Source organism: Pyxicephalus adspersus, chromosome 5, assembly GCF_032062135.1.
Source record: "Pyxicephalus adspersus chromosome 5, UCB_Pads_2.0, whole genome shotgun sequence".
Taxonomy (NCBI): domain Eukaryota; kingdom Metazoa; phylum Chordata; class Amphibia; order Anura; family Pyxicephalidae; genus Pyxicephalus; species Pyxicephalus adspersus.
In genome coordinates, this window is record NC_092862.1 from 102,547,508 (window position 1) to 102,575,177 (window position 27,670).

Consider the following 27,670-nt stretch of genomic DNA (forward strand, 5'->3'; position numbering starts at 1 on the left):
ACGTTATGTAGGTTCTTTTCGGCATCCTGTTGAGGTGCATACCCCCCTCACTGTCCACAAAGTTTTTGAATTTCTTAACGTATTGTTCGGCTGCTGTTTTGTCCGAGCTAGGAGCCTCACCAGGTCTCACAACGCTATGGATACCAGTGAGAAGTTTAAACTTATGAAACCAGCCTCTACTGGCTTTAAATACCTCTAGATCCTCTTCAGTGCTTCCAGGGGGCTTCTTCACGAGATCGGTGTCCAGCTGCTTAGCCTTCGCGCATATAATGGCTATCTCCAGCCGGCTTCGTCATTACAGCAACACCCTTAGCTACGTCAGCTTTCTTAATGGCGTCATTACTAGCTAATATTGTACCAATGGTCGACATCGATTTCCAAAATGGCGTGCAGTCGCATCCCAGCCTCATGCTTAGCGATGATCTCCTTCTTCGTCTCCAGTGTAATTCGCATGCGTTTCCTCTTCCCTGGCTCCTTTTCGGTAAGTTTCTTGGGACCCATGAGGGATTATGTATAAAGCACACGCAATAAATTTAGCAAAAATTTACCAAAAAAAAAAAAAAAAAAAAAAACAATACAGCACAGCAATTACTCGAGACAGGGTCAGAGATGTTTACGAGGCAATGCATCCAAGCAGACTAAGGCTGTGGTAGCCTGAGTGACTCGACCCCAAGTCAGGCGAGCCGAGCCGAGAGGAGGCAAGCCTAGCGAATACATGTTGTAATCTGCGTTCCCTATCCGGGAGCACCTTTCGGTTTCAGAAACAACATTTCATCCAAATTTCTTTCGTAACCTGAAAGTTCTGATAATTACTGTCGTAAACCAAGGCACCACTGTATATCAAACAAGGGTTGTCTCCCTTCTTATGGGATTACATTACACCATACAGTATTCTATGGGGATCAGAAGTCTATCCAAATTTCTTTCTAAATCAGTTAGCAGATAAAACCGTTCCTTATAATAATACAACATGTAAGAAGAATCACATAAAACATTTGATGCCCTCCCTGGAATAAGCTTTTCTAGGTATACACTATGACAGCTGTATTTCAAGTATCTAGAGCCTAAATATTTTTCTCGAGCTTTGGATAGAATACAGAAGGATTACAAACCCACTCAAGTGTTTTTATTTGTCTGTGTCCCCTGGTGGAAAATTTACCCCTCTACAGAGGGCCTTATGAATTCATATAACATTTTATCAATTAGCTATGTGTGCTATTTATTGAACAATATGCTACCTATATTAAAAACTTGCAATTTTAAAAAAGTAAAAAATATTTGTGTTTATTTACTGCTTGACTAAATATCACAAAGTGTAGAAGACAAGCCTTGTGTATATATAGTTTGTTCTCCCAGGGGATTACCTGTCTTAATCTCAGAACCAGATTATGTCAGTGGTCATATTAGTAACAGTAATCCTAAAACAGGTATGCGTGGCATCTCTGTAAAACCAACAAATCAATGAAACAATTCAATGACACTTCTACGAGTTGGAGTATTAGAAGGGTTTTCAAAATACAAACTAAACAGGAAAAAAACCTCATCCTTCCTTTTCTTGTATTTAAAAATGGTAAAAGAACTAACAGCAAAAGTGAACAAATAGGATATAAAATACCAATATACTATAGCTAGAACCAAGAATCGGTCCTTGAGCTGCAAATTAATGCATGCATGGCTACTTCAAGAATATTTCAATCTTCAATCTAGGCACTGAAGTAAAAAAAAAATCATTTCACCCCTGTTGTTGGTGCATTAAGAACTATTTTTGATTTAAAAGAATCATTCCCTAACACTTTAACTGAACTCTCCTTGCTTCCCCACATTTATGAAACACCTCTCTATTAAAGTAATAAGTGGTTCATCTCAGCCACCAAAAGGATTAGGAACAATATTTTAGAATCCTGAGAAGGGTTGCAAACCATTACATCATGCTGTCTCATTCTTCATGATACAATAAATACATTTAGTCCACACTAGGGGTGTCCAAACTTTTTGCAAAGAGGGCCAGATTTGGTGAGGTGAAAATGTGTGGGGGGCTGACCATTCAGTACATACTCCGGGTTAGAATGGGCATGGTCTGCGCGGGTCCCACCAGGGTGACGTGAGGGATTCCTTGTGCACGTGTCCGGTGTCAGTGCGGGCTCCATGCAGATACCATTGTTGGAATCAGAGCGGGCATGGTCCGTGCGGGTCCCACACGGCACACGCCCACTATAATGACGTAGGGGATTCCCTATGCACACATGGGGACTCCTGTCCTGCCAAATATGCCCACTGAGTTGCTGGCCGATAATTGCAAGGCGGTTGATTAACTTCAATGAAATATAAAATAGCTTTTTTGTACGTATTTTATACTATGGTCAACAGTGTTGGCAGGCCGCATATTATTGATTTTATGACAGAGGCTGCGGGCCAGTGAAAATCTGAACACGGGCCACAATTGGCCCCCGGGCCGGACTTTGGACATGCCTGTTTTACACATTGTTGGTTTGGACCTTTAAACATACTTTCAGTATGAAAGGCCACAGCTTTGGGGCCCATTCATGTTTATTAGATGCCATAACTATGAACTACAATTTAAGTTAGACGTTCCTACCTATCTAGGATCCGCAACTTTGGGCCTACCGCCACTAGTCTGATTCAAGCCTACCTCAGTGATCATGCAAATAATAAATTGCAAGTTTACAAACAGTAAACAGCAGTCTTGGCTACGGGTTGAATTAACTGAAAGACACCCAAATAATCATAAGAACCTGTACTACTGTTTCATGCCAAGCATTAAAGTTCAAGACATTTATAAACTTAAAACTATTTTGTGGTGTCATATAATTTCAATAATTTGGTGCTAATTACAATAGAAAAGATACAAAACTATTTAGGATAATAAATCTACAATGCTGGGTATTCTATGGATCAGAAAAAAATTAACTGAATATCAATACCAGTAAAAAAAGGAAAATTAAAGCAACACCTGAAAAAGTTTGAAGAGCGTTCTACCATTTGATGCCACCATCTCTAGCAGCATGTCAAACTGCTGTCCTTCTGTTGTCTCACTGTAAGGGGCGCACAGAGCAAAGGTGAGGAAATCCAGGAGCGAGCTGATAACCAGAGCACCAGTCCCATAATTCTATACACAAGAATAAATAATAAAACACTGTCACAATTCATGTGGTAGAACTACACATCTGAATGCATGCTTTGGCTATAAATAAAAAAACATGTGTATGATAATGCCTAAAGACTTGGTATTAGTTATCATATTTGGTATTACTTGATCATTAGATCTAAAGTATTGAAGTCACTAGGATGCAGTGATGGCAAAACTTTCAAGTGCAGGGACTGAAGTAAAATGTCTATGTCATCAGTGCTGTGCAACATGAATTAATAATATAAATAGACAAATAAAACTTATTGTAATGAGTCTATAGGAGCTATGCATCAGTCTTTACCAGATTTATATTATTGACCATGTGTCAGATATGGAGATTTCCTGTAACCTTCTGTTCCAGAGAATACACAGGAAGAGAGTGGAAATCCCACTCTACCACAGAAAGCAATATTAACCTTGCAACTCTAGCTCTCTACAGACTCCTATACAAATGTTTTAAATGGTCCAACTGTCCAAGTTAGGTTACATAAAGCATACTATATATCCAGCAAAAAAATGTTAGTTGAATAGAAATACAACAAGAGTGCTCTTGCTAAAATAATATATACTATATATAATACATGCCTAAACATTTGTCAATGTATAATATACTGTCAGTTCAGCAAATTTGACTTTACTTTGATTAGAGTTGAGAGGAGGACATTCTAGCTAGCTTTAGACAATACAAACATTAACAGAGTGATTCATCTTTTATGCAGGTCATTGCTTACATTTTGATCAATACAATGATGAAGTTAAAGGAAAGTACATCAGCACTGCTTAAAGTATTTTATTTAAAGGAGAACTCTAGAAATTTTTTTTTTTGTCATTTGTATACCTGTTTGTTAAATGTCATGCTTTGTCATGACCACTGTTACTGGGAGTGAAATCTACAACTTTTCAGGTGTTAGCAGAATAGGAATAGAGTGGATAGGCCGAAAAGGAAATATTGAAGGTGAGATTTCCCCTCTCTAGTGGAGTAACTACCGCTTTTTTTCCTGCCCTTTCTTTGGGACAGAAATGCAAAAAAGGGCTTGAGTTTTGTTTTGCAAAAGAAAATTTACACAGTTTTGCAGCTTATACATTCAAAGATGCAAAGATTTTAAAGTGTAAAATGGAGAGTTTTAATTCAGACATAATGCACAAAAGGTAATCAATGCCAGGATGCCTTTGATCTTCAAAGACAAGTGGCTTTTACAGCTGCCCATATACTACTACCTTCATTATCAATTCTACTGAGTCAGTGTGCATATTAAGAGAGAACTGTTAAAACTATGTAGCATCTTTATTTGAAAACTTATGTGACCACGTTGGGTACCTTAGCCTGTCTTGTGGTAATCTCAGAAAGTTTCTGGCAATATGCACGTATTGGAGATTCAGTTCATCAAGAGTTGATATTTCGGTTATAGGTTGAGTTAATTGGTGAGATTCAGACACTAGTTTGTAAAATCTATTCTTCTTAATGCAAGATCTCTCTCCTTTTTTATGGAGTTTCAAGTTCTCTCACCAACCTGGAGGTTGCATCCACGCTTCTTTTTTTATTCTCCCCAGTACTAAAAATGTCCAGCAGGGAGATGAGACCTTCTTTTAATGAATGAAGTCCATTGTAAAAACTAAGTAGAGCAACCTCACCATGAAAATCCTAAACTGTCCAAGAAACCACTGGGTGGTAAATTCTCCATTGTCTACCATAATCAAATAAGAATAAAACCCTATCAAATATGAATATGATACGTGAAGGATTCTTTAGATCTGCTTACCACATAGGAGTTAAACTTTTCTAGCAAGTTTTCCAGAAACTTTTTGGAAGAGAGAAGGGATGCTTTGTTCAGCTGCTCTTGCCTTAGGTCATAGTCATCATGCATGGGCTGCAAAAGGAAGGAATCAAGGACTATTACACAGAACATCTATGAAAGTGATAAAACAGATCAGCAAAGCAGAGATAATTCAGAGAAACCCACTAGCAGCTAGATAAATGCACAGAGTACCTAATCATAACAATAAAGGAAATAGATCATTTTTCAAACAGACATCTGCAGAACAGGAAGTTTAAGAACCAAAGTTTAAAATACGATTATTAAGAAGAAAAAAGTCACATGATAGAATGCGATCTACAGATCACAAGTTTACAACAACTGCCAAATCCTTCACATGAATAGGAATATGCACACAGTAAACAGCAACATAGAAACCTTACCCCTGCAGCAGAAGTACACCAAACTTTGTTTGCTCAAACATTTACCAGCTGCTTAATTTCGGTCATCTTATTACAGATTAGCATGAATGAGCTAAAGCAATATGTTTGCCAATTTTTACAGAAATTGGTGTCTCACATATCCAGGAGAAGGTGAAGCCAGACTGCATGTTTAAGACACCCTAACTGCTTAAGAGGCATGCACATATTGTGATTCTGAATGGAAACTGATCCTCTCTACCAAGAAGGCATGTCTGAAAGGTTACAGTAGTATAAAGTTTTTCGAATTGAGCAGTCTCAAAAAGTGTACAATGAATACATTTTGGGAATAAACTTGGGAGACCACTGATGGTTTCGGCCATAAGGATAAATACAAAGCCCCAAACGCAATACCACAACACAGCTGAGGGATGGTACAATGATCACATCTGTTGCACACAATACTTCACACTCTTTACTAAATGGACTACACCAGCATATAATAAAGGGTACCTATTCAATACAAAGAAAGCTATCAAACATTTTTGCAGTGAATTACAAAAAAAAAAACACTGAACTGCAAATGACTGGGAAAGTTTGGCTGGAACTTCATCATGCATCATGATAATAAATAAGGGGTGTGGACTGAGTTTATTATAATGCAGGACATCTTTATCCAAAATAGGGTGTGATAATGATGATAATGTGTGTGTATTCAGTTCCTTGAGGAGACACTATCAAGTAGCAGCAGTTAAATATGAGTTCTAGTGTTTTTGCTCACAGCATAAGGACTGTTACACATGAGCGGAGCTGCTGCCAATTTTGTTCTTGAAAACTAATCTGTCTTTAGGAAACCCCAAAATGCAGCACTAGTGTACAATATGCTTTATGTTTATGGGCTGTATGTGATGTAACGTCACAAACCATGTATGTACAAAGCTGGCTTGTAAAAAGGAAATTGCTATGTTTACTACATGGGCAGTGAACACTAGTATCTTAATTTGTAATTAGGCTACACATCAGCTGCACTGCTATTGACTAGCGTACCTATTATTTATTATTACACACATTACGCAGCACCGTACAAAGTCCATAGTCATGTTACTGTAACTGTCCCTCAAAGGGGCTCACAATCTAATGTCACTACCATAGTCATATGTCATTAATACAGCCTAAGGTCAATTTTGGGGGGAAGCCAATAAACCTAACTGAATGTTTTTGGAATGTGGGAGGAAACCGGAAGGAAACACAGGGAGAACCTACAAACTCCATGCAGACCAAGACTTAAACCTGGGACCCAACACTGTAGAGTGCTAACCTCTGAGCCACCGTGCTGCCCTACCCAATATTGGTGTGTCCACCACGTATACTGCAAGCATTAGATACATATACTAGTTACAATATATAATACTCACTTTAACCAGATATATAGTAAACCTAGCAAACTCCCTTCCCAAAAGCGACATTCAGAACATCTTAACACACTTTACATCAAAATTTAGCAAAATTTCCAATTGTGTCACAACCACTTCAGGTACAGAAAAATTGGATGGTAATGATGGGTCCTAAATACATTTTACTTAAGATATGATCATTTTATTGATTTAAAAATTGATCTGATGTAAAAAGAATTTGCCTTTAGAATGTAAAGCAGCCATTAATGTGTCTATGTGTCTTTTAATCAGAACCAATATGTGCCTCAAAAACTAGAACATAAAAATTAGAAAAAACAAAAAAGGGAATTAAGCATGTTTTCTGTTTCAATATCAAACCAGCGCCAGGAAAAAAAGCGATCCTATAGGTTTCTATAGAAAAAAAGCTGTATATCCTAATGCATCTGTTTTACTTGCCATCCCCAGTGGATTCAATCAATAAATCTGTAAGAAATAGAAAAAGGATGGGCTAAACTTACACACATAAGTGCACAGAGCATGTCAATAGCAGCATGGGTCACACCATCATTGTTCCTTTTTAGAGCCTTCACCACTTTTACTCCAAGGCGCTCCCGAAACCTTTACATTAAAGAAACAAATTATGATTACACAGGAGGTTAGCAATTGACATGATCAATAATGAAGAATGATCATTTTGACAATATATAACATAACTCTTTATTTACATGTATAATTATTTTATTCTGGTAGCTTTATTTTAGGTGGACATTGATGAAAATAGCTTCTATGTAAAATTATACTTTCCCCTTACAAACCGCATATCAAGTTCCCAAACAATCCTCAACAAATATTGTATAGTTGTGTTCATATATTTGCATACTTAGGACAGAATTTGTAAGATGTGGACATTTTTTTTAACGTCTTAATCTTTTATTATTTCAATTGTGCACATACTTTGTGCCCAGTAGCTTGGAAGCTCACACTGCTCTCTTTACTGCTTACTTTTCAATACATGCAACAATACAAGAACAATTTGGGGGTTGCAACTGAACATGTTTTTAGGAATGTGGGGGAAACATGAAAACTCTGTGTAAATTAATCTAACAGACATGACAAAAAAGTAAATCATTACAATGTCAGCAAACTCAAGATTTTCCCACTCCTTTAAGATGCTTTCACATCTGTGCATAATGGTAATGCATGTGTTCAATGCTTTATTTTTACTTACTTACAAAAAACACTTATAAATATGAATTTCATTCTTTTCCTACCACAGTGCTCCACTATGCATTCTGTGTGTTGGGTGCTATTCAAAATGAATCAAAGTAAACAAATTGCCATGCGTTTCCCGTTCACGATGGCAACTGAGATTTCCATAACATATATTATAGTACTTAAATTTTTCATTACGTTACCTCAATAGTATATTTGTATTGAAGCATTTATAGTGGTTTAATAGACAAATTTAATTTCTGACCTCCATTTGCAGATCAATAGGAGTCAGGAAATAACCCTGTTATTTGGTTTTAAAGGATGGAGGTGGACATTACAGTAAGCTAAGCAGTACATGTAAATGCACAGATTCTGTATTTTGAGAACCCAGCCTCAATTTGTGAGCTAAAAAAGCTAGCGCAAGTGGCTAAATAATATTTACTGGACATTGAAATAAAAGAAAAACACATTAAAAGAAGTACAAGTGTACAGTACAATGTGATGTTATTTTTTTGTTGCCTGTGTCTGACTGGGGAGATTACTACATTCTGTCCTCAAGACGCATCAAACATATGTCAGATGTCACAAGTGAAGTATTTAACCCCACCTCTAGTTCTGGGAGCAACAACACCCATTTTCACTTTTTATCAAAAAAGAGAAAATGGTCAAAAGGACCAATGCACGAGTATGCATTTTCTAAAAAAAAAAAACAGACAGCAATAAATACCTGAAGAAGGATAAAACCATTACTTAATTCTACCCCAAAAAAGTGACCTTGTTTACAAAATCCTCTGGAAAAAGTACATTTATTGTACTCCATAAATCTCTATTATTTATGGAATACAATTAATGTATGACGTGCCATTAAAATTTTTCAGTATGCAGGCTTCACAAAGAAAAAAAAAAAATCCAGGTTTTTTTACATTAGGGTGAACACACTGTAGGATAAGCAGTCTTAAGCTCTGAAGACCAACATAATAAATATTAATAAACACATTCAACTCCATTAAGTGAGGCCTCCGGCAGTAAGCATTGCAGCAGAAGACAGATTTTTATCACGACAAGCTGATTATCTTCTTACTTTGGTAGCTGAGTAAAGGCCAGGAATCCAGCTTTTGAAGCCACTAATCGTCTGACTGCCTGAAATTGGCTCTCCAGCTCAGCATTTGATGCTGCTTGGTCTCCTTCTTGAGAGAGTAAGGATGTTATGGCATTATTTATCAACTTCTCTTTGTTCTCAGAGAAGAGACCCTGTAAAGTAGAGAGCACAATGTTTGTTTAATGTGAATGACTATCCAATTTATAAAAATTGAAAAAAAAAATGTAACAATATATAAAATGCTTTATCCACAACTAAATGACATATTAAACATTTTTATAAATATTATGCTCACAGATGATCGCATTTCATAAACAAAGAAGCAGATAACTACTTGTTCTCTACTCTACGGCAAGGCTCAAAGACCAGCTCCAATGCTATGCTTGGTTCTGAAGTTCTGAAAATGTTTTCTTTCCAGCTAGTTACTCTCTTGCTCCTGCACTGCAATCACAAGTAATGCTCATATCAGTTATATGGCTTGCAAATATGATACACTTTATAGTGAGCCAAATTGTACTTGTGTATTTGTTTTTCTTAAGACTGTCAAGACATATACCTTATTGTAATAATCTATATCATCATAAAAAAGATGCACAGAAATTAAACATTTTTTCAAATCTGATTCTTTAACTATGGAGACCTTGGAATTCTTATAGTTTGCAACTGATATTCTGCATAAGCCTGTGATGTCGAACATAAAAAGGATTCAAAAGGGCTCAAAGGGCTAAAACTGTGTCAAGTAGAGTAGTGGGCCACATCTAAATCAAGCATTTTTTCCCTGGCAAATAGAGAACCTTTTACTGCATCTGTTAGGCCAAACCACATGATTTCCATCCTGTATCAGCTCTTAAAAAGCATATCTCCAGTGGAAAGTGGGATAATAGTAGGAAAGTAGAAGGAATTGGGAAGGACCCACACAAGTTTGCTTTGACGCATAGTTTTAATAGCAGATATTACCAGGAGAAAAAATACTAATTACTATCTGGATAGTATATATGCCCAGCCCAATGGAGAATGGTATTCGAATATAGTAAAATAAGATTACTATTAGAATAGTGATACATCATAGTATTATCAATATTTTGATTGAATCTATGTTGTAGTTTACTTCTTCCCCCTCCACAATATATATAAAATTGTTACTAAGTAGTTTAAATATATTAAAGTAATATAACAAAGTTCCTTGTTCCAGATAGGAAAGTTTATGTCACAGCAGAACTCAAAAACCCCACACAGAGTCATACAAATGAATAACACTGAAGAACCTGATTGAGTTCAGTTTGACAAGTCCTACTTTGGGAGTGGTACTTAAAATATGCAATCATAGGACTACATGCAAATATATAATTCATATGTTATGTATATACCTACATCTTGTGTTACAGCATGAAGAACTCCACTGTACGAAACATTAGAATTGAATCTAAAGACAGAATCTGCAAACACTCCATCTGTAACGAAAAATGTAATAAAACATTTTTTTATTTTCAAAAACATAAGCTAATCAAAAAATGCAGTATTGTATTTGAATGTATTAGATGACCTAAAGAATAAACACGCTCTCAAACAAAGTGCATTTATCCTTTTGCTTCACAGTTTGCTAAGCGACCCCCACATTCCCTGACTGGAAGTTGTTTAGGAGTGGGCTGTACAGAACCCTATGTGTAGGCAGAATGCAGAGGATAGGCAGAAGGGTGTACCATACCTTGAAGGCAGCAGCCAAATCTGTAAGGCAACTAGGCATGGGGGAGAGTGATGACTGATTTACTAGTATAGTAGATATAGTTTACTTAGCAAAGTGAATGTTGAGCTTTAATGTGAACCTGAGATAAATTTAATCAACAAATCATATATTAGCAAAAATCCTGTTTTTTTTTTTTTTATTTCCCTCAAAAGATTGAGTATTCGAAGTAAATACAGATTGGCCATATTCATTAACATTTTCTTTACAAAATGAGCAGACTACTTTAATACACTGACATCGTAACAGCAACATCTTTCCTAAACAATTCAATAAAACTGACCATGAACTGTGACACACAAGAAAAAACCTACAAAATTCACATTAAAAGACACACTATAAGTATATGTCTACTAAGATAACTTACTGGGAGGAGCTGTTAGGAACCTTAAATGAAGACTTTCTACTTCTTCATCAACAGGCACACTCAGAAGACCCCACCGTTGCCCCCTCTGAGTTGGGGTCATTTTAACACACACATCCCTATTTCCGGAAGCTCTAACTCCATCTAAAAGGCTTGCCAATAAGGAATCTCTGGGAGAAAACATTACAGTTTTAATTAAACTGATGCAAAGCATTATTAAACAGATTTTTATTAATAAAGATAGTTTGAAAGCATGAATGTTTATTGTTGTACCTGCTAAAAGATTAGTATTTTTGTTCTGACTTTGAACTGTGTATAAAGTCCCAAAACAGATAAAAAAAATAAAAGGAATCAACTATATACATAGTTTCTAAAATGTATGCATCTACAAAATACCAGATACTCATTAGAAATTACCTTTCAGTTGAAGAATATTTACGAATCTGTCCTTTAATAAATTCAATTGTAAAGATTTGAGGATTTTGAGGGTCGTAGACAAGTGCAAAAATCTAAGTAAAAGAGATAAAAAAGTAAACTGGTCTTTGTTATTGGAAAATCTGTGTTTCACAGTCATGTCAAACATATTTAAAACAAAATAAATAATTGATCTTCGAGAAAATATCTAATTTTTTCCAGCCCCTACCATAGCTGGGATTGGCCTCAGTCCTGAAGAACAACAATATAATAGAATGCAAGCAAAGCCACCATTGATGATCAGAAAAAAGGATGCTGTACAGGAAAGCAATGCAGATAAAAAAAAAGTAAGGCTACGAACACAGGTTAGATGATTCTAGTCCGATAATTGCCTCAGGACTGATATTGGACGAGAATCTGGCGTGCGTACAGCGCCCATAGTTCATTGATCTGTCGTGGCGGATCTATGAACGAGGAAGGATTGTAATAGAAGGGGAGAGAATGAAGTGGGGTGCCACTCTATTGTTCTCTCCTTTCCACACATCAGAATGGTTCTGTATGTACAGTGCTAGTTCTTGCATCATGCAGTCTTTTGTCATTGGAAAGGATCATGAAAGATTCTTTCCAACGACAAATATTGCATGTGTGTACACAACCTAAGATTTTAGTGAACCCAACAATCCATTACCAATTTATAAGTTTTTACTGGAATAGGTATCACCATTGGGAGTGCTGTCTTGCTAGGCTGGTGACAACTGTAAAATGTTTGGCTTTATCTAAAAATTCTAAAAACAATCCGCCAGAAGGTAGGTAATGACATTTCAGTCATCAACAACCCATCAGCTGGATTAGAAACCCCGGAGACCCAGGAAAGTGAACTTGTAAAACCCATCCCAAGTCCAGGACTGCTTTTTAGAGGTCTTAATTTGAAAGCACATTTTTTAGATTTGGTCTTTAATGTTAAGAATTCTCTCCAGACTCAGTAGTACTAGAATGCCAATACCTTTAGCTGATTCTGTTGCGAAGAAATACTTTGCCGCCCACAAATTTTAAACAGCAATTGGTACAGATATCCATCTCTTTCTAAAATTAACTCTGTGGCAGTGTACAAAGCAGTATATAACTTGTAACTATGTGGCCAATAAGGAAAATTGTTGTCAGAAAGCATTTAGATCAGATGCAGTATGAGGAAGTAATACATGGAAATAATTCTGTTCATTTGTTCCACATCATTCCAGACTCTAAAGTTTAACATTGTAGCCTTTAGTTTTTGAAGATAAATCCCTGCTGATTTCATTTCTACCATTACATTTCCAAGCAGATTCAAAGCCTGAGAGCTAAAGCTTATGGCAGATGACCAAACTCTTGCTTGAGGAAACAAAAGCTAATCTCACATACTTGCTAATGTGTGAATGGCCAAAGCAGCAATCACAGCTGGCACTCACCTCTCCTAGTGGTTTCAGTGTTACAATATTGTAGGTTGCCGGGTCCCGTTCCACTAGACAAGTTTCAGTAAGTGCTAGTAATCTCTTCACAGGCTCCTAAAACAAAACACAAAATAAAAAATGTGCAACACCATCCTTGGCATATTATTTTTTGGCCCAGCCTATGCTGAACCAAAGTGCACCAATATATCAGAATTCTACTTATACTCGCATAACACCCTGCCCCTCGTCTATGAAAAATATGCCTCTGTAATCAGGATGGGCTGAAATGTAATTGTTTTACAGCAATGCATATTAAAGAGTTTATTGAATTTTCTAAAACATGGTTTTGCAGATGTACAGGCTACATTTAATTAAATGTTTCTTTACAGAACAATGATTCCATATTTATTTGCAACAAGCAAGGTAGTAAACAGTAAAAAGATAAATCCATGATAAAAAATAATAAAAAAAAACATTGAACATAAGTGAAAATATAGGACCAGCATTGGGTGGTAAAAGTGCTAAAGTAATGACATGGATATTAGAAGCAAACAAAATATTTTTTTAAGAAACAGAATAATATATTCAGTGCCCCTTACCGTATGCCTTGGAGAGATTTTTTGAACAATGAATTCAGCTATTGAGGTGATAGATTCATCATTGCTATATTTGCCCAGTCGAAGACTCAAAAAGTGTTCAAATTCTAATGGGTCTTTCCTTATCCTCAAGGAAATTCCTATGTAGTTTCCAGCATGTTCTATGGCACTTTTAATGATTTCATCTCTTTGTTCTGTTGCAAATAAATGCTGGAAAAAAAAGTTCAAAATACATTTATGAAAGATAGTTTAATTCAAATGCTAAGCAAAGGGTGCATGCCTGTTTATCAACGAATTATGGAAGTGGAACAGATTTCTCCAATATAATTATTATTATTAATATTAAACAGCATTTATACAGTGCCAGCATAATATGCAGTGATGGACATTTAATAAGGGTTGCAAATTACAAACACAGACAGAGACACAGGAGGAGGAGGAGAGGACCCTGCCCCAGTGACCTTCAATCTAAGAGATATCCAAAAATAACCCTTTGTGGCAAATGTAATGTTTGTCCATAAAAGCTTGAATGGGGGGGGGGGCGGGAGTGAATGGAAATGGGTGATGGAAGTTGGTGTACAACAATTGAATGTGATAGCTAAACTCTAGATGACTTTTTTAAATATAATGTATTTATATGTTTTGCTTTGAAACATGATCATCTACATAACTTACCTCCTGACAGAAGAAGCCAGCTATTTAAATCTACCCTATTACTCCACTTGCAAAAGCTGATAGCTTCTGCAGACAGTCTACAGGTAATTCTTTTACATTTGACAGATAAGTCTAGCTATATGTTGTTCTGAAATAGAAGTAAATGACAATCAATGTTAAAAAAAACAGGTTTAGGGGGGTTGCTGCTGCTGCCCATCTTCATACAGAATTTATGAATTTATGTTAATGGTGTGTGGGGGAGGGGAAAGGAAAGTGGGGATATTTATGGTGGAAGGAAAAAAAAAATGGTAGCTAAAGCAGATGAGAAAAATTAGTCTGAGGCAGATCAGTAAGAAAAGGGAGGGAATGGTAGATGTCAACACAGTGAGCCTAAATTTACTGGGAAACAGCTGGCTTGTTTAATACAAATAGTAGTTTTCAAATAATTATTAATATTTTTTTTCTAAACAAAAAAGGTAGTTTTTATATCAGAACATTTCTCAAAAACTCACCAGACGACTAAAACCTCCATACAGAATGCAGAATCCCCCTTGGTAATCAGAGACCTCAGCAAACCCTTCAATATTCCGATAATCATAAGAACAGAGGACACGATTTGTTGATGGATCAATTTGGTCGATTCCCCCAGGAGTCACTTCGAGAGTGACTAATTTCCTTGTATCACTCCAGTGATGTTTATAGCAGTTGTACCTCTAAAATAAAACCCAACACATGTCGAGTAAGACAAAGCAGTGCACATGTGCTAAATAATTTAATTTCTTACCTATTTGGCAATTACATCAGCTTCTAAAGCTACATACACACTTCCAATTATTATCGTTGGAAAACGAACGACGAACGTTCATGCACGATATATACGACCGATCGTATAGCACAGATCCTGCACATAGAGTTAACGACACGATCGTTCGTAGATATTGTACACACAATAGATACGATCGTTTGAGCGATAGAGGAACTATGTGCACGACAGGAAAGTGAACGGACGTTCGTTCATCACGCATGCTCAGACCATGGACGATCAACGAACGACCATACACACGAACGATGTTCAACGATCGTCGTCCAATCCGATCCGTCGGTCCGGTCGTTCGTTTCCAGCGACTTTCCTCGTTCGTCGGCGTCGTTGGTTACTTTTTTACGAACGATTTTTTGCCCAATCGATCGTTCGTCGTTCGATTGGAACGATAAAAATTGGAAGTGTGTACGCACCTTTAGTTTAAAAAGTCTGACAAAAGTAGAAAGCAAGTGAGATAAAAATCTCCTCTCCAACAGCTGCCCTCACTGAAGATTTAAGCCTTGTATTTATGTTTTAGTGAGAACTCAAAATATGGGGTTTGACACTTTTAGTCTTGGTGACAATAGCCACCAAGACAAATATAAAGGGTGAATCTCCCCTGTAGAGATACAGAAAACAATAAAAAGCTGACAAGGGTTCTAGCCCTTCATTAGGGTTTACCCATAGCCATTATCAGGTTTCCTCTTTCTAATAAATTTACAAACTGAATATATGGACGGCAGGAAAGCATTAAAAAACTGACATCACAACTGAATTACAAGGCCAACTAGGAATAACATTTTTAAAAAACATACCAGCTAGGTTGTAAGTCTATAAATGTCATTGGTATACTTGCCCTTCCAGTAATTTTTCCTTCAGCGAAGTCTGTTCTAAATCTCTAAGAACATAAAAACAAAGAGAGAAAAAAATACACATTTGTAAACTTCTCTGCATAATATTGCTCAACATAGTTAATGGAGACATTGGAGAAAAAGATAAATATACACATGTTCCAATAAACTCACACAGTCACAAATGCGTATGCAAATCTGTTGCTTTCAATGAAGAATAATATGCTTATTCAGCAAATATCTTACCAAGGCTTCAGTAAGAAGTTCTGTTCTGTGATCTGTAGAAAATTTCAATGTTTCAGATTTCTTCCCACTGCCCTTTCGAAATGTAAGAGCGAATTCTGATCCTTGCCCTTTGCCCACAGGGCTGATACCGCAAATGTCTCCATAAGGCCACTAAGACATGAAAAGAAAACACAGCAAGATTTTAAAAATAGATTTGAGACAGAACACCAGCAGTTCACTTTTTTTTTTAATAAACTGAATTGAAAAAGGATTACAGCACTCTAACCTACCAGCATAAAATGTGAACACTGAACTAGTAATAAAAAAAAAACAAAAAAAAAAATGACCCTAAAAAAAAACATTACTGTATCCATAGAATGGAGCCTTTTTTTTACCTGCGATTCTAAACCTGATATAAGTGGAACTATTTTCTATGTTGAGGAAATGTTGAGGAAAAAAAAGCTGGAGGCTGACAAAGGAAAATATTGCCTCTTCCAAGATAGCAACCACAACATAGGGACAAGGTATAAACCAATAATTAATGTAGGAAAGATCAGCTTTAAGGAGGTCACAGGCATTACTAAGGAATGGATTTTGCACTCTGCATACCCTTTTCTGGGCACAAGTTTTATAGTTCACTAGCTGAAAACCCGGCGTTGCCTGGGTATTTATTTATTGCAATCTTATATTATACAGGAAAAGGAATCAAATAAAGCTATAGTGTTAAATCAAAGAAATATTTTTTTACAACTTTTAAACGTATAAGTACAATATACAATTAAATTAAAAATAATGACATTTTCCAATGCTGTTTTAAATGTTTAAATAAGAACATCGTGTGCTCATGAAACATCCTTTGTAACTTTAAGACAATCTGAAATTTTGTTCCTGAGATGAAAGTGCACTTCTGGTCAGTTTCTGTTAGTTTGTTTTCAATAAAAATATAGTTGTAGACATTTTGATGGTTGATCTAGCAGTGAAAGTAACGATCACACTTTATGGTAAATTTGCCCTTGCACCGTGAATGTTGATGGAAATCCAGGCTGTTAAACAACTGATGTGGTGCTGAATGATGTCATTTGGAAACAAGAATTATATTGTCTGATGTTATTAGGAAAATGCTTTGACTCTGCGGTATTTGCGGATGTGTAATTCCAAAGTTCTTGTGGTGGTGTTTCCAGTTTGCAGAGTTTGACTTTCCCTTTTTTGCAGCAAATACAAGGAGACTCAGATTTAAACTTCTTGGCTTGACAGTAACTACAAACCATTTCCATTTTTCCGACGGTAACACTTGCATGCTGCATGTAGTCTTTGTGTCTATGTGGATCATAGTAAATTGTCCTTCCAATGCTAAGCTAAAATGTTGTGCAGTCCTCTCATTTGGTGTACTCGGGTCTCACGCTGTTGTACTGTCTCTGAAGCTCTAGATGTAGTAGCTCTTTCTGACCATGGCATGGGTCATGCTGTTGTACTGTCTCTAAAACTCTAGATGTAATAGCTCTTTCTCTCATTTCCTGTACTCGAGTGTCACGCTGTTGCATGGTCTCTGAAGCTCTAGATGTAGCAGCTCTTTCTCTTATTTCCTATAGTTGGGCCTCATGCTGCTGTACTGTCTCTGAAGCTCTAGATGTAGTAGCTCTCTCACGCAGCTTGGCAAGTCTTCTATTCCTGTCTTGGGGTTTTTTACTTGTCTACGGTGTTGTTTATTTTTTTTTGCCTTTGATTGCACTCATCCAATTGCCTACGTTTTCCCAAAGGCATTATTACAGGCCAGATAATTTGTAAAAGTGTCCAAAAAAATGTATGTAAGCAAAAGGCACACTGTCACTGAGCCATACATACATGCAAATATACCTCTGACATATCCCACAGCCCTGTACAAAGCGGTGCACTCACATGAGTCTAAGTCATATGTCTAGCAAGTTTGGTTGAAATGTGTCAATGCATTCCTGAGTGATGGTGGAACATAGCAAGTTTGGTTGAAATGTCTAAATGCATTTCCTAGTGATGACATACACACATACATCCAATTTTAGCTCTGACATAAAGCACAGCACTGTACAAAGATGACTGGTGCACTCACATGAGTCTCAATCATATGTATGTATGAAATATCTTCATGCGTTTTCGAGTGATGGTGGAACACACACAATTTTATATATATAAACTAGCTGATAACGCAGCATTGCCTGGGTATTTATTTATTGTAATCTTATATTATACAGGAAATGGAATCAAATAAAGCTATAGCGATTTTCTTGTCTACAGTGTTTCATTTTTTGCCTTTGATTGCACTCGGCCAATTGCCTTACATTTTCTCGAAGGCATTATTACAGGCCAGAAATTTGTAAAAGAGTCCAAAAAATAGTATGTAAAAATATAAGCAAAAGGCACACTGTCACTGAGCAATACATACACACATACATACTTACATACAAGCAAATATACCTCTAACATATACCACAGCACTGTAAAAAGATCAGCGGTGCACTCACATGAGTCTGAGTCATATGTCTAGCAATCTTGGTTTAAATGTCATGCGTTTCCTAGTGATGACATACACCCATACAATTTTATATATATTTAGATTTATATAGTTCTGACATATACCATAGTGCTGTACAATGAAACACTGAGATAGACCCATCAGTCTCTGTACTATGGAGCTGACACTGTAATGTCCCCTCACAGTCACACACTATTAATATACATTTATATACCTCTGACATATACCACAGCTCTGTACAAGGATCAGCGGTGTCATATATCCAGCAAGTTTGGTTTAAATGTTTCTTTGCTTTCCGAGTGATGGTGGAACATAGCAAGTTTAGTTGAAATGTCTCCATGCATTTCCTAGTGATCACCAAATATAGCTCTGACATATACCACAGCACTGCATAAAGATCAGCGGTCCACTCACATGAGTCTCAGTCATATGTATAGCAAGTTTGGTTTAAATGTCTCAATGCGTTTTCGAGTGATGATGGAACATACATACATCCATCCAAATATAACTCTGACATATAGCACAGCACTGTAAAAAGATGACTGGTGCACTCACATGAGTCTCAGATATATATGTGGCAAATTTGGTTGAAATGTCTCCATGCATTTTCGAGTGATGGTGGAACATACACACATACACATATCCAATTTTATACATAAAGATTTATATAGCTCTGACATACACCATAGTGCTGTACAACGAAACACTGACCCATCAGTCTCTGTACAGAAGTGCTGACACTCTAATGTCCCCCCACAGTCACACACTATTATTATACATTTATATACCTCTGACATATACCACAGCGCTATACAAAGATCAGTGGTGTCATGTCTAGTAAGTTTGGTTTAAATGTCCCTATGCGTTTCTGAGTGATGGTGGAACATAGCAAGTTTGGTTGAAATGTCTCCATGCATTTACTAGTGATGGTGGAACATACATACATACATCCAATTTTATATATATATATGTTACCTAAAGGGAAAATCGGGGTCAGCTTTCGAGAATCCTCTTTTTTATATATCTACTGTGAACAGGAAGTCTGTGAAAACTGAATTTAGCTGCAAAACTGAACCTGGTGTAAATTTTGTGGTAAAATTCCTCTAGCCAGAACGCTAACCACTGAAATGATCAAATACAAACCTGATTTGTAACTTCAAGGGTGGTTGGGTTGTATGTTGTAATGGCATGCGTTCCCACTGAAAACACTCTTTTATATCTGTGAAAAGAAAAAGGTAAAACAATTTATTTTACTGAACCAAAGACCACCAAGAAACATCACCGGTGATTCACTATCACTGAAATCACTGAAAATAAAAACTCTTCACATAAACAGTACAAAATATTCCCTATTACCACTTTGGAATAGCATGTTCATTTAACCTCCTGGGCTGTCATTTATTTACAATTTAGAAAAATAAATAAATATTATACTCTATATATTATACTGTAAAATAAACGTTCATGAAAGACAATGTATTGCTTTTACACATGTAAATCCACTGTATTGCATTCAATACAGTTATTTTGTATTGAATGCAATACAAATAGATTTGAAAATCCTGCCACGCCCAAACGGAACGTCTGCACGCACCAAAGTCACCAGGAACTCCTCGGTGACTCATCGGATGCAGAGGAGGCCGACCGGAGGAAGCAAGAGGACGGGGATTGTGAAGAAGGATGCCAGCCAATTAGGTAAGGCTTGATTTACTATTGTTTTTTGTTGTTTTAGCTACCCCGAGTGTGACTCGGGGTTACTGCTCTCAGCTATTTTTTTCTACCCAGAGTCACACTCGGGGATTTCATGTACAAATCATCATAGCAAATTCAGCAGCCAGTGGATGTTTTTTGCAGGGTAACCTGTATGATCCAATGAAACCTGTAATGGGTTTCTTTAAAATCATTTGCTTTTTAGTTGACAAAGGTTTTCAATCCTGAAACAGATCCACTTCAGGTTTGTTGAAACATCCAGGATTTCCACCATGGTAGTCTTTCTTCTCCAGTCTTGGAAAGCTTTAATAAATCAAGCCCATTATGGCAGAAATCTTTTACTTCCTTAAAACATAATGCTTTTTTTCACATATTACAGTATTGTGTGCATGTGCTAGTCTAAACCAAGGCAACAAAATTAACTAGTATCCGATTTCACTTTATGACACGTTGAAACCATTTCTTAACCAATATTATACAGTGTTCTCCCCAGCCCCTTTAAGCTGGGTGCACCACCCGGCACTTTTCAGTGACCACCCAGCTCTTTTTTGGGTGGTTAGTGAAGAGTTGGGTCACAATACAGGGGCCACCACCCACCTAGATTTTATACACACCCAACCTAAAAGCAATTCTGGGTTAACACTGAATATACATTACATTTATTTTAATTCCAGCCAGAAACCCTAGGTGCTACTTTACCTAAATTTAATGGAGATACCAAAGTAGTAGTAGAAGCATTGGGTTATATGAGGTTTATTGCATGATTCTAGGTAGATTTTAGATTTATGAGGTATGGAATGGATTACATTGTTTTAGGCAAGCTGTTTACAAAGACAACTGTTGCGCTCTCCAGACGTGTCCACAAATTTTATTAGCTTTTTTTAGAAGCATTAAAATGAATTGGATGGTAATACAGGGTCATACCAAAGGCCTCTCTATCATAGGAACTGATTTGCATTCCAGGAGGAATGTAATGGACAATCTATGAAATTATTGCATGTGGTTTAAGCTATTTCCATTCATTTTTATTTATTCTTTTCAAATAAACCCACCATCCTTATAGCTTATCAGTCTTTGGCAAGCTCAATGGGCCTGATTTATTAAAGCACTCAAAGGCTGGACAGGATATTTTTTCATCAGTAAAGCTGGGTGATCCAGCAAACCTGCAATGGATTTCCATTTACCATGGGATGGAATACCATTTTCCTAGTTGAGTTATATTATCCCTGACTTAGAGTTTAAAACACAAATAAAATATTGAAAATTTTTAAATTAACCTAAGTCAACAGGTATTTTTTGACTCCACTTAAGCATAAGCATACTCTTAAAAAAATGATTCAGGAAAACAGAAAAGCTGACAGTGCATTCTGCGAGTTCACATTTTAAACAACAGGAAAGAATACACGGTTTTGTTAGAGACTTATCTTCTGCAGTAAAGCAAAGCGGATGAGGAATTTAAGCAAATGGCACATTACTAGTTTAAAAATACAAGCAAAAAAAAAAAATCACTGGAACATTTTTAAGAGAAAAAAAAATTGGAAAACAAAACACACACACACACACACACACACACACACACAAGACTTGAAGATATAAATTGAGCATTAGAAGACAAATGAAGGCAGAAAGCATGTTCCAGCAAAATATATAGAAAAAAAAGGGAAGAAAGAAAAACAATAGCGAAACACTTTTTACACAGTTATTCCACTAGAAGATTATTTTGGTGACAACTGGATAACTTTGTATTTTCTATTACTCCCATCCTAAGGACAGAGGTCAAAAGAAATTGAAGTTTTATCCCTACCATAATACAGCGCAAAAAAAAAACTTTTCTGGCTATGGATACATTTTATTTCACACCAAGGGAACCATCTATGTGTAAACACAACAAATTCAGTATGTCAATAGTTAATAACAAAACAAAGCTAGAATGAAGGAAGAAGCCTTGCGTTAAGTACACTCTATGTTTTAACAAGTTGTAGAACCACCCTTAGTAGAGATAACCTGAAGCAATCCTTTTTTGTATTATTATATCATTCTCTAACATAGTTGTCCAGGAATTTTGGCCTACCCTGTCTTACAATATTGCTTCAGTTCATGGAGGTTCATAGACATTTCTTTATGCACAGCTCTGATGATGATTAGTGGAGCAGAAATTAGAAAATTATTATTGAATTACAATGTCAGAAAATGACTAGAAGAGATTTATGAAATGATAGTAAACTGGTATAATGAAGGTAATGCCAGCCTATAATATTGCTGGGAATACAAAACTGGGATGACATTGCTGATGGCAAAATTGCTACCGTGTCACATGATCTCCAGATAGAGACAAATTGCCATATACACACACATTAATTCTGAACGGTACACTTATGTCAACATCAGTAAACCCACCCCACGCAGCCACCACTCGCATGTAGACAAAATTTGGTTGAACAGGGTCTGAAGGAGATGCAGCAAGCAAAACAAAAAGAATAAAACAAGTATAATATTTTAAACAATATCAGTTGCTTTATATACATACTGCTCAAGGCTATGCACACACGTCAGATGATTTTTGTCGGATAATCGCCTCAGGGCTGATATCGGACAAGAATCTGCCGTTTGTACAGCACTCGTCGTCTGTCCTGGCAGATCCATGGACGATAAACGATTGTAATGAAGGGTAGAGAGCGCAGCGGAGTGCCGCTCTGTCGTTCTCCGCTTTCCTCTCCATAGAGCAGAACGATGCTGTATGTACATTGCTCGTTCATGCATCGTGGAGTCTTTTGTCCTTAGAAAGGAAAGATCCTTTCCAACGACAATTATTGCACGTGCGTACCCAGCCTAACAGAAAACTAAATTTAGATTTACTATGTACTTTAGGGTAAACAGCTTTGAATCTTCCTTTGTATTATTATTATTAAACAGGATTTTTATAGCGTCAACATATTACACAGGTGCTGTACATTAAATAGGGATGTATACAATCTTTAAATTATCAGTTTACCAAACATAATTTATTAGATTCTTAAGGTATGCATATGCCTTTGAGGTAAGAAAAAAAAAATCATAAATGAAAAGGACAACGGTATCACATGCTTCTTTTTAGTCTTGTACGGTTGTAGAGGATCCTCTCCTGTACTGAAATTGCCAATTCTGATTTCACTGCACACTCAGTGCTCACATTATCCATCAGAAAAGTCAGCAAGTCAGACAGAACCTCACTCATTTCCTGGGCCTCGGGCCTAATCCAGCACACTTTGCATGATTGCCACTGGCGGGCCCCTTTTATTTTTTTCAGTTTTCAATCATAGAGGCTCAAAATCAATCCTACCGTGTTTCCCCGAAAATAAGACACTGTCTTATATTTTTTTTGGCTCCCAAGAACACACTAGGTCTTATTTTCGGGGTAGGTCTTAAAAAAAAAAAAAAAAATTACCTTTTGGAAGACGCGAGCCCGAGTTCTGGCTTCTGACCTGCTGTATGTAGTTAAGGGGGATCTTGAGCAGGGGTGGGCTGGCTGTTAGGGGGGGGGGGGGGAACGACGGGCGCTGCGGATTATTAAGCTTTAGATTAGGATTTTAAATTTTAGATGGGGGGTATTAAGCTTTAGATTTTTTTTTTAGGCTGAACTACAGTTTTGGGTGGGTTTTTTTTTCTGAACTGGACAGATTTACACTAGGTCTTATTTTCGGGGTAGGTCTTATATTAGGGCAGGTTTAGAAAATAGTGCTAGGTCTTACTTTCGGGGTAGGTCTTATTTTCGGGGAAACACGGTAGCTAGAGCTTTTGAGAGAAATATCGAGGCAGTAATGTGATAGTTTTAAGAAGTTAGGAACAGCACCTTGCTGGCCCTGTCTGCCTGCATTGCCCTGAGAAGCACAAAGACACAGCGATGAGGATTTAAAAAACTTAAATTAGCAAGATGATAAACTTGGAAGGGGGGGGGGGGTACACTGTAGAATAATTATGTCACGTTTTCCTGTTTGGAAATAAATTAAGCCTAATTGTGAAAAAACAGTGGTTTATTCTGCAAAAAAAAAAAAAAGGAAGATAGATTATTAATATTTCTTCATCTGGTTTCTCTACCCTTTTTCCTAACAAAAAAGATACAATTACCTGGAAATATATGAGGAAAACAAAAAAGACATGAACAGCATAAAGATTACAGCTACAGAAAAAGTGTTAGGAAATTCATAAAAGAATATTCATGTGTGGTCAGAAGCATCTGCTCGATATGTCCACAACATGACAGTGCTGGGCTGTAAATCTACCAGTCATATCAGTGGTTGAAAGGCACTCACACTGCACAGCTCCTATTCTATAATGTGCAGAACAACAGCACTGATAATCTGAAAAAAGCTGCATAACACATATTTTAAAAGGAGTCCATATTCCTGAATTGTCAAATTATACAAAGACACTTACTGCACTGATATTCATCTGTTTGACAAATGAGATAATTAAATGTGCTTATTGAGCATCTTTTTAATCCACTGACATACTAATGTACCATTTTTAACATTCACAATGCTTGCAAATCAGATTACAGATGGAAAGTGCCAAATCTTGCTGGTACACCATCATATACTATATACAAATGCAGTGGTCTCCCTAGGCCCTTTTAGCTGGGTGCATCCCACCTGGCACTTTCCAGTAACCACCCGGCTTTTTTTTTTGGGTGGTTACTGAAAAGTTGGGCCAGAATACATGGGCCACCACCCAGCTACAATTTCTTCCCATCTGGCCCACAAAAATTTCTGGGTTGAGCACTGAAATGCATCAGGCCGGCTTCACAACTATGAAAAGTTAGCTCACTGCTGTGACATTTTTTCATGGCACTTTAACTCCGCTCTACAACAATGCACCTGATGTGCCAATTGAAATTTTCTGCAGTGTGGTATGCTGCCATCCTATTCAAATTGCTCTAACACACCATAGTGAACAAGTGTGAAGCCAACCTTCAAGTGTGTGTAAACCCTAATAATGAATAATTTATTTGTTACCCTCTTGTATAATAAATGGGGAAGTCAGGGGTGACAGAAAGCCAATCATCTGCCTGACCTACAATCAAAGAAATGGAAATTACAAGATCTATTATTACACTGACAATTAATATTATTGTCAGTGTAACCTGCAATAACAGACTAATCAGTCAGAAATCATATTTCATCAAATTGATACAAAAATGTATATAAAAAGTAAAAGGCTAACCTGGAATTTGTAAACCAAGCCTGACTTCCTGTACAGGTACGCAATTTAAAGGTAATGTTATAAGTAGCATCCCAAATCGTAAATGAAAGAATAATCATAAGAACAAAGACAGTATTTAATAATGAGGATGTCTAACACAGTCTGTTATAATGAGTCGAAATTTAAAATTTGAATGTCTGAAAGGGTACTTATGTGATCAGCATGTGACAATATTCCCCAAAATAATTCGATACTGAAGCAAAAGATTCAAGGACTAGAAATCAATATCAGGATATAGTAGAAAAGATAGGAGACAAAAGGTTGGTGTTAAACACAACATATGCTGCAACAGTACTGAATCATTAAAGGGTTAATTTATTTTGTTTTTAGGTAATAATCTGCTGAAAATTAATGTTTCTTAACAAAATTTTAACTCCGCAGAATAGCAACAGATTCATTGTGAACTTTGCAAAATGGCAACATGACTAAATAAAGAAAATCTCAAGATGATATATTTAAAAATAAATAGTGAATATGTATTTATTATTAAATTCACTAATTGTATTTTTAGAGGTAACTAGTGCAAACACCTAAATCTGATTTGGTTTTACTTGTAACCTCATATACAGCAAAACTGGCAGAGGAAGGGGTTCTACTATGCCTTTCAGATCTGTTGCAGCATACATGGGATCATGTGGACCATACCAAAATGTGGAGTTAAGAATTAGAACTAGCTCTTTATCCTGCTGCTGTGGAATCACATGCTAGAAGGAGGGAGGGGACCTAGATGAAAAAATACCTTGGCAGAGAATATTTAAGTCACTGACATGACTGTTTTCTGACAGAATTGTGTATATATCAGGATTGGATGGACATAAATACAAATCCTTGGACCAGCGTTCCTCAACAAGGATTCCTCCAGAGGTTATTGGGGGTTCATTAAGCAATGAGCAGTTTATGATTATCAGGTCAGCTTAACGGACACTAATGATCTTTTTGGCTATCTGTAGGGATGATATTCATCTCACTGGCCACTCACCATCATGCTACTGCACTGTAAAATGTGAATATAGTAATTATAGCAGGGGTTCCTTAAGACCTAAATGTAATTCTAAGGGTTCCCCCAAGGCCGAAAAAACACTGCCATAAGTAGATAGGAACATCTACTATATATGCATTTCAGATATGTTTTAGTTTCTTGCTTGTAGTTAAGATTATATTGGCAAAAAAAAAAAAAAAATTAGTGCTGGAAATGGTAAATGTTTTAGGCTGTGGACTGCCTTGCTTCTTACATGTTAAATGAAATACAGATGGGCAAAACATAAAAAAGAGAACTTGTAAATACAGATTAAATTAACTTAGCTGCAACATGAAAGGCAAAAGAAAATGTTAAATGAACACTGGGATTTAACGAAAAGCACAAAATACCATGGATGTGTACAGATTTAGGAACCATATTGCAAACCAAAAAAAAAAATGTTACTAAAATATTGTAAGAAATGCAAAAGGTTATTACATTTTGAGCAGGTTATTTTTGGAAAAAAGGCACCCAAGAGGTGAGTTAATTACTTGTAAACATCAGTATGAGTTATCACATTGTCCTGTCAGTGTTCTCCCCGGAAATTTTTTTCAGCCGAGTGGTCGGAAGCTGAAGCCAGGTGGTCAAAAAGGGGATGTGGCAAAACATGGCAAATGGCTGCGGATTTCCCCTTTGGTCTTTACCGAAATGGAAGAAAAGACTGAAGGGGAGAGGTACTCCCCAAAAAAGTGTAAAAACAAAAAAACACACGTTTTTTCCCATTATATAACAGAGAAAGTCACTCTTTAATATAATGTTAAAAATGTGGTAATGCTTTAATAGCATCATGCATGTGACATCAGATGGGAACAAGACAGTCAGTGACCCCCTCTCATCACTGCCCATATTCTATTCAAAAAAAAAAAAAAAAACTGTCTGTGAAGTTTATCCACAGTGTGTAATGTGAGAGTATGTGAGTGTAAAAGCTGCTTGTCATATTCTGCAGCCTAACAACTTGCTGTGTTCAAACCTTCATATCTCCTAAACCGTTGGTTGTGTTGACTTGAAATTTTTAAGGTACATATGGAGGCATAGAAAACTGAAACTGTAGGTGCAAGTGGGGGACACTTGTGGCTAAACCTTTGTAAAATGTAATTACTA

General features: G+C 36.6%; 1 protein-coding gene across 1 annotated transcript in view; it reads right to left on the bottom strand.

Annotated features, from left to right (window-relative positions):
* Window positions 1–27,670, bottom strand: part of DNAJC13 (DnaJ heat shock protein family (Hsp40) member C13) — a 91,641-nt gene that overhangs the window by 39,256 nt on the left and 24,715 nt on the right. Inside the window, exons 3-15 of the mRNA XM_072412314.1 lie at window positions 19,747–19,822; window positions 16,119–16,268; window positions 15,878–15,919; window positions 14,735–14,935; window positions 13,572–13,778; window positions 12,991–13,086; window positions 11,549–11,640; window positions 11,135–11,301; window positions 10,398–10,477; window positions 9,009–9,178; window positions 7,234–7,333; window positions 4,909–5,016; window positions 2,972–3,127 (exon numbers count right to left, since the gene is read on the bottom strand). Coding sequence (XP_072268415.1) covers window positions 2,972–3,127; window positions 4,909–5,016; window positions 7,234–7,333; window positions 9,009–9,178; window positions 10,398–10,477; window positions 11,135–11,301; window positions 11,549–11,640; window positions 12,991–13,086; window positions 13,572–13,778; window positions 14,735–14,935; window positions 15,878–15,919; window positions 16,119–16,268; window positions 19,747–19,822 — 1,645 coding nt within the window. The remainder of the gene's footprint in view (window positions 1–2,971; window positions 3,128–4,908; window positions 5,017–7,233; window positions 7,334–9,008; window positions 9,179–10,397; window positions 10,478–11,134; window positions 11,302–11,548; window positions 11,641–12,990; window positions 13,087–13,571; window positions 13,779–14,734; window positions 14,936–15,877; window positions 15,920–16,118; window positions 16,269–19,746; window positions 19,823–27,670) is intronic.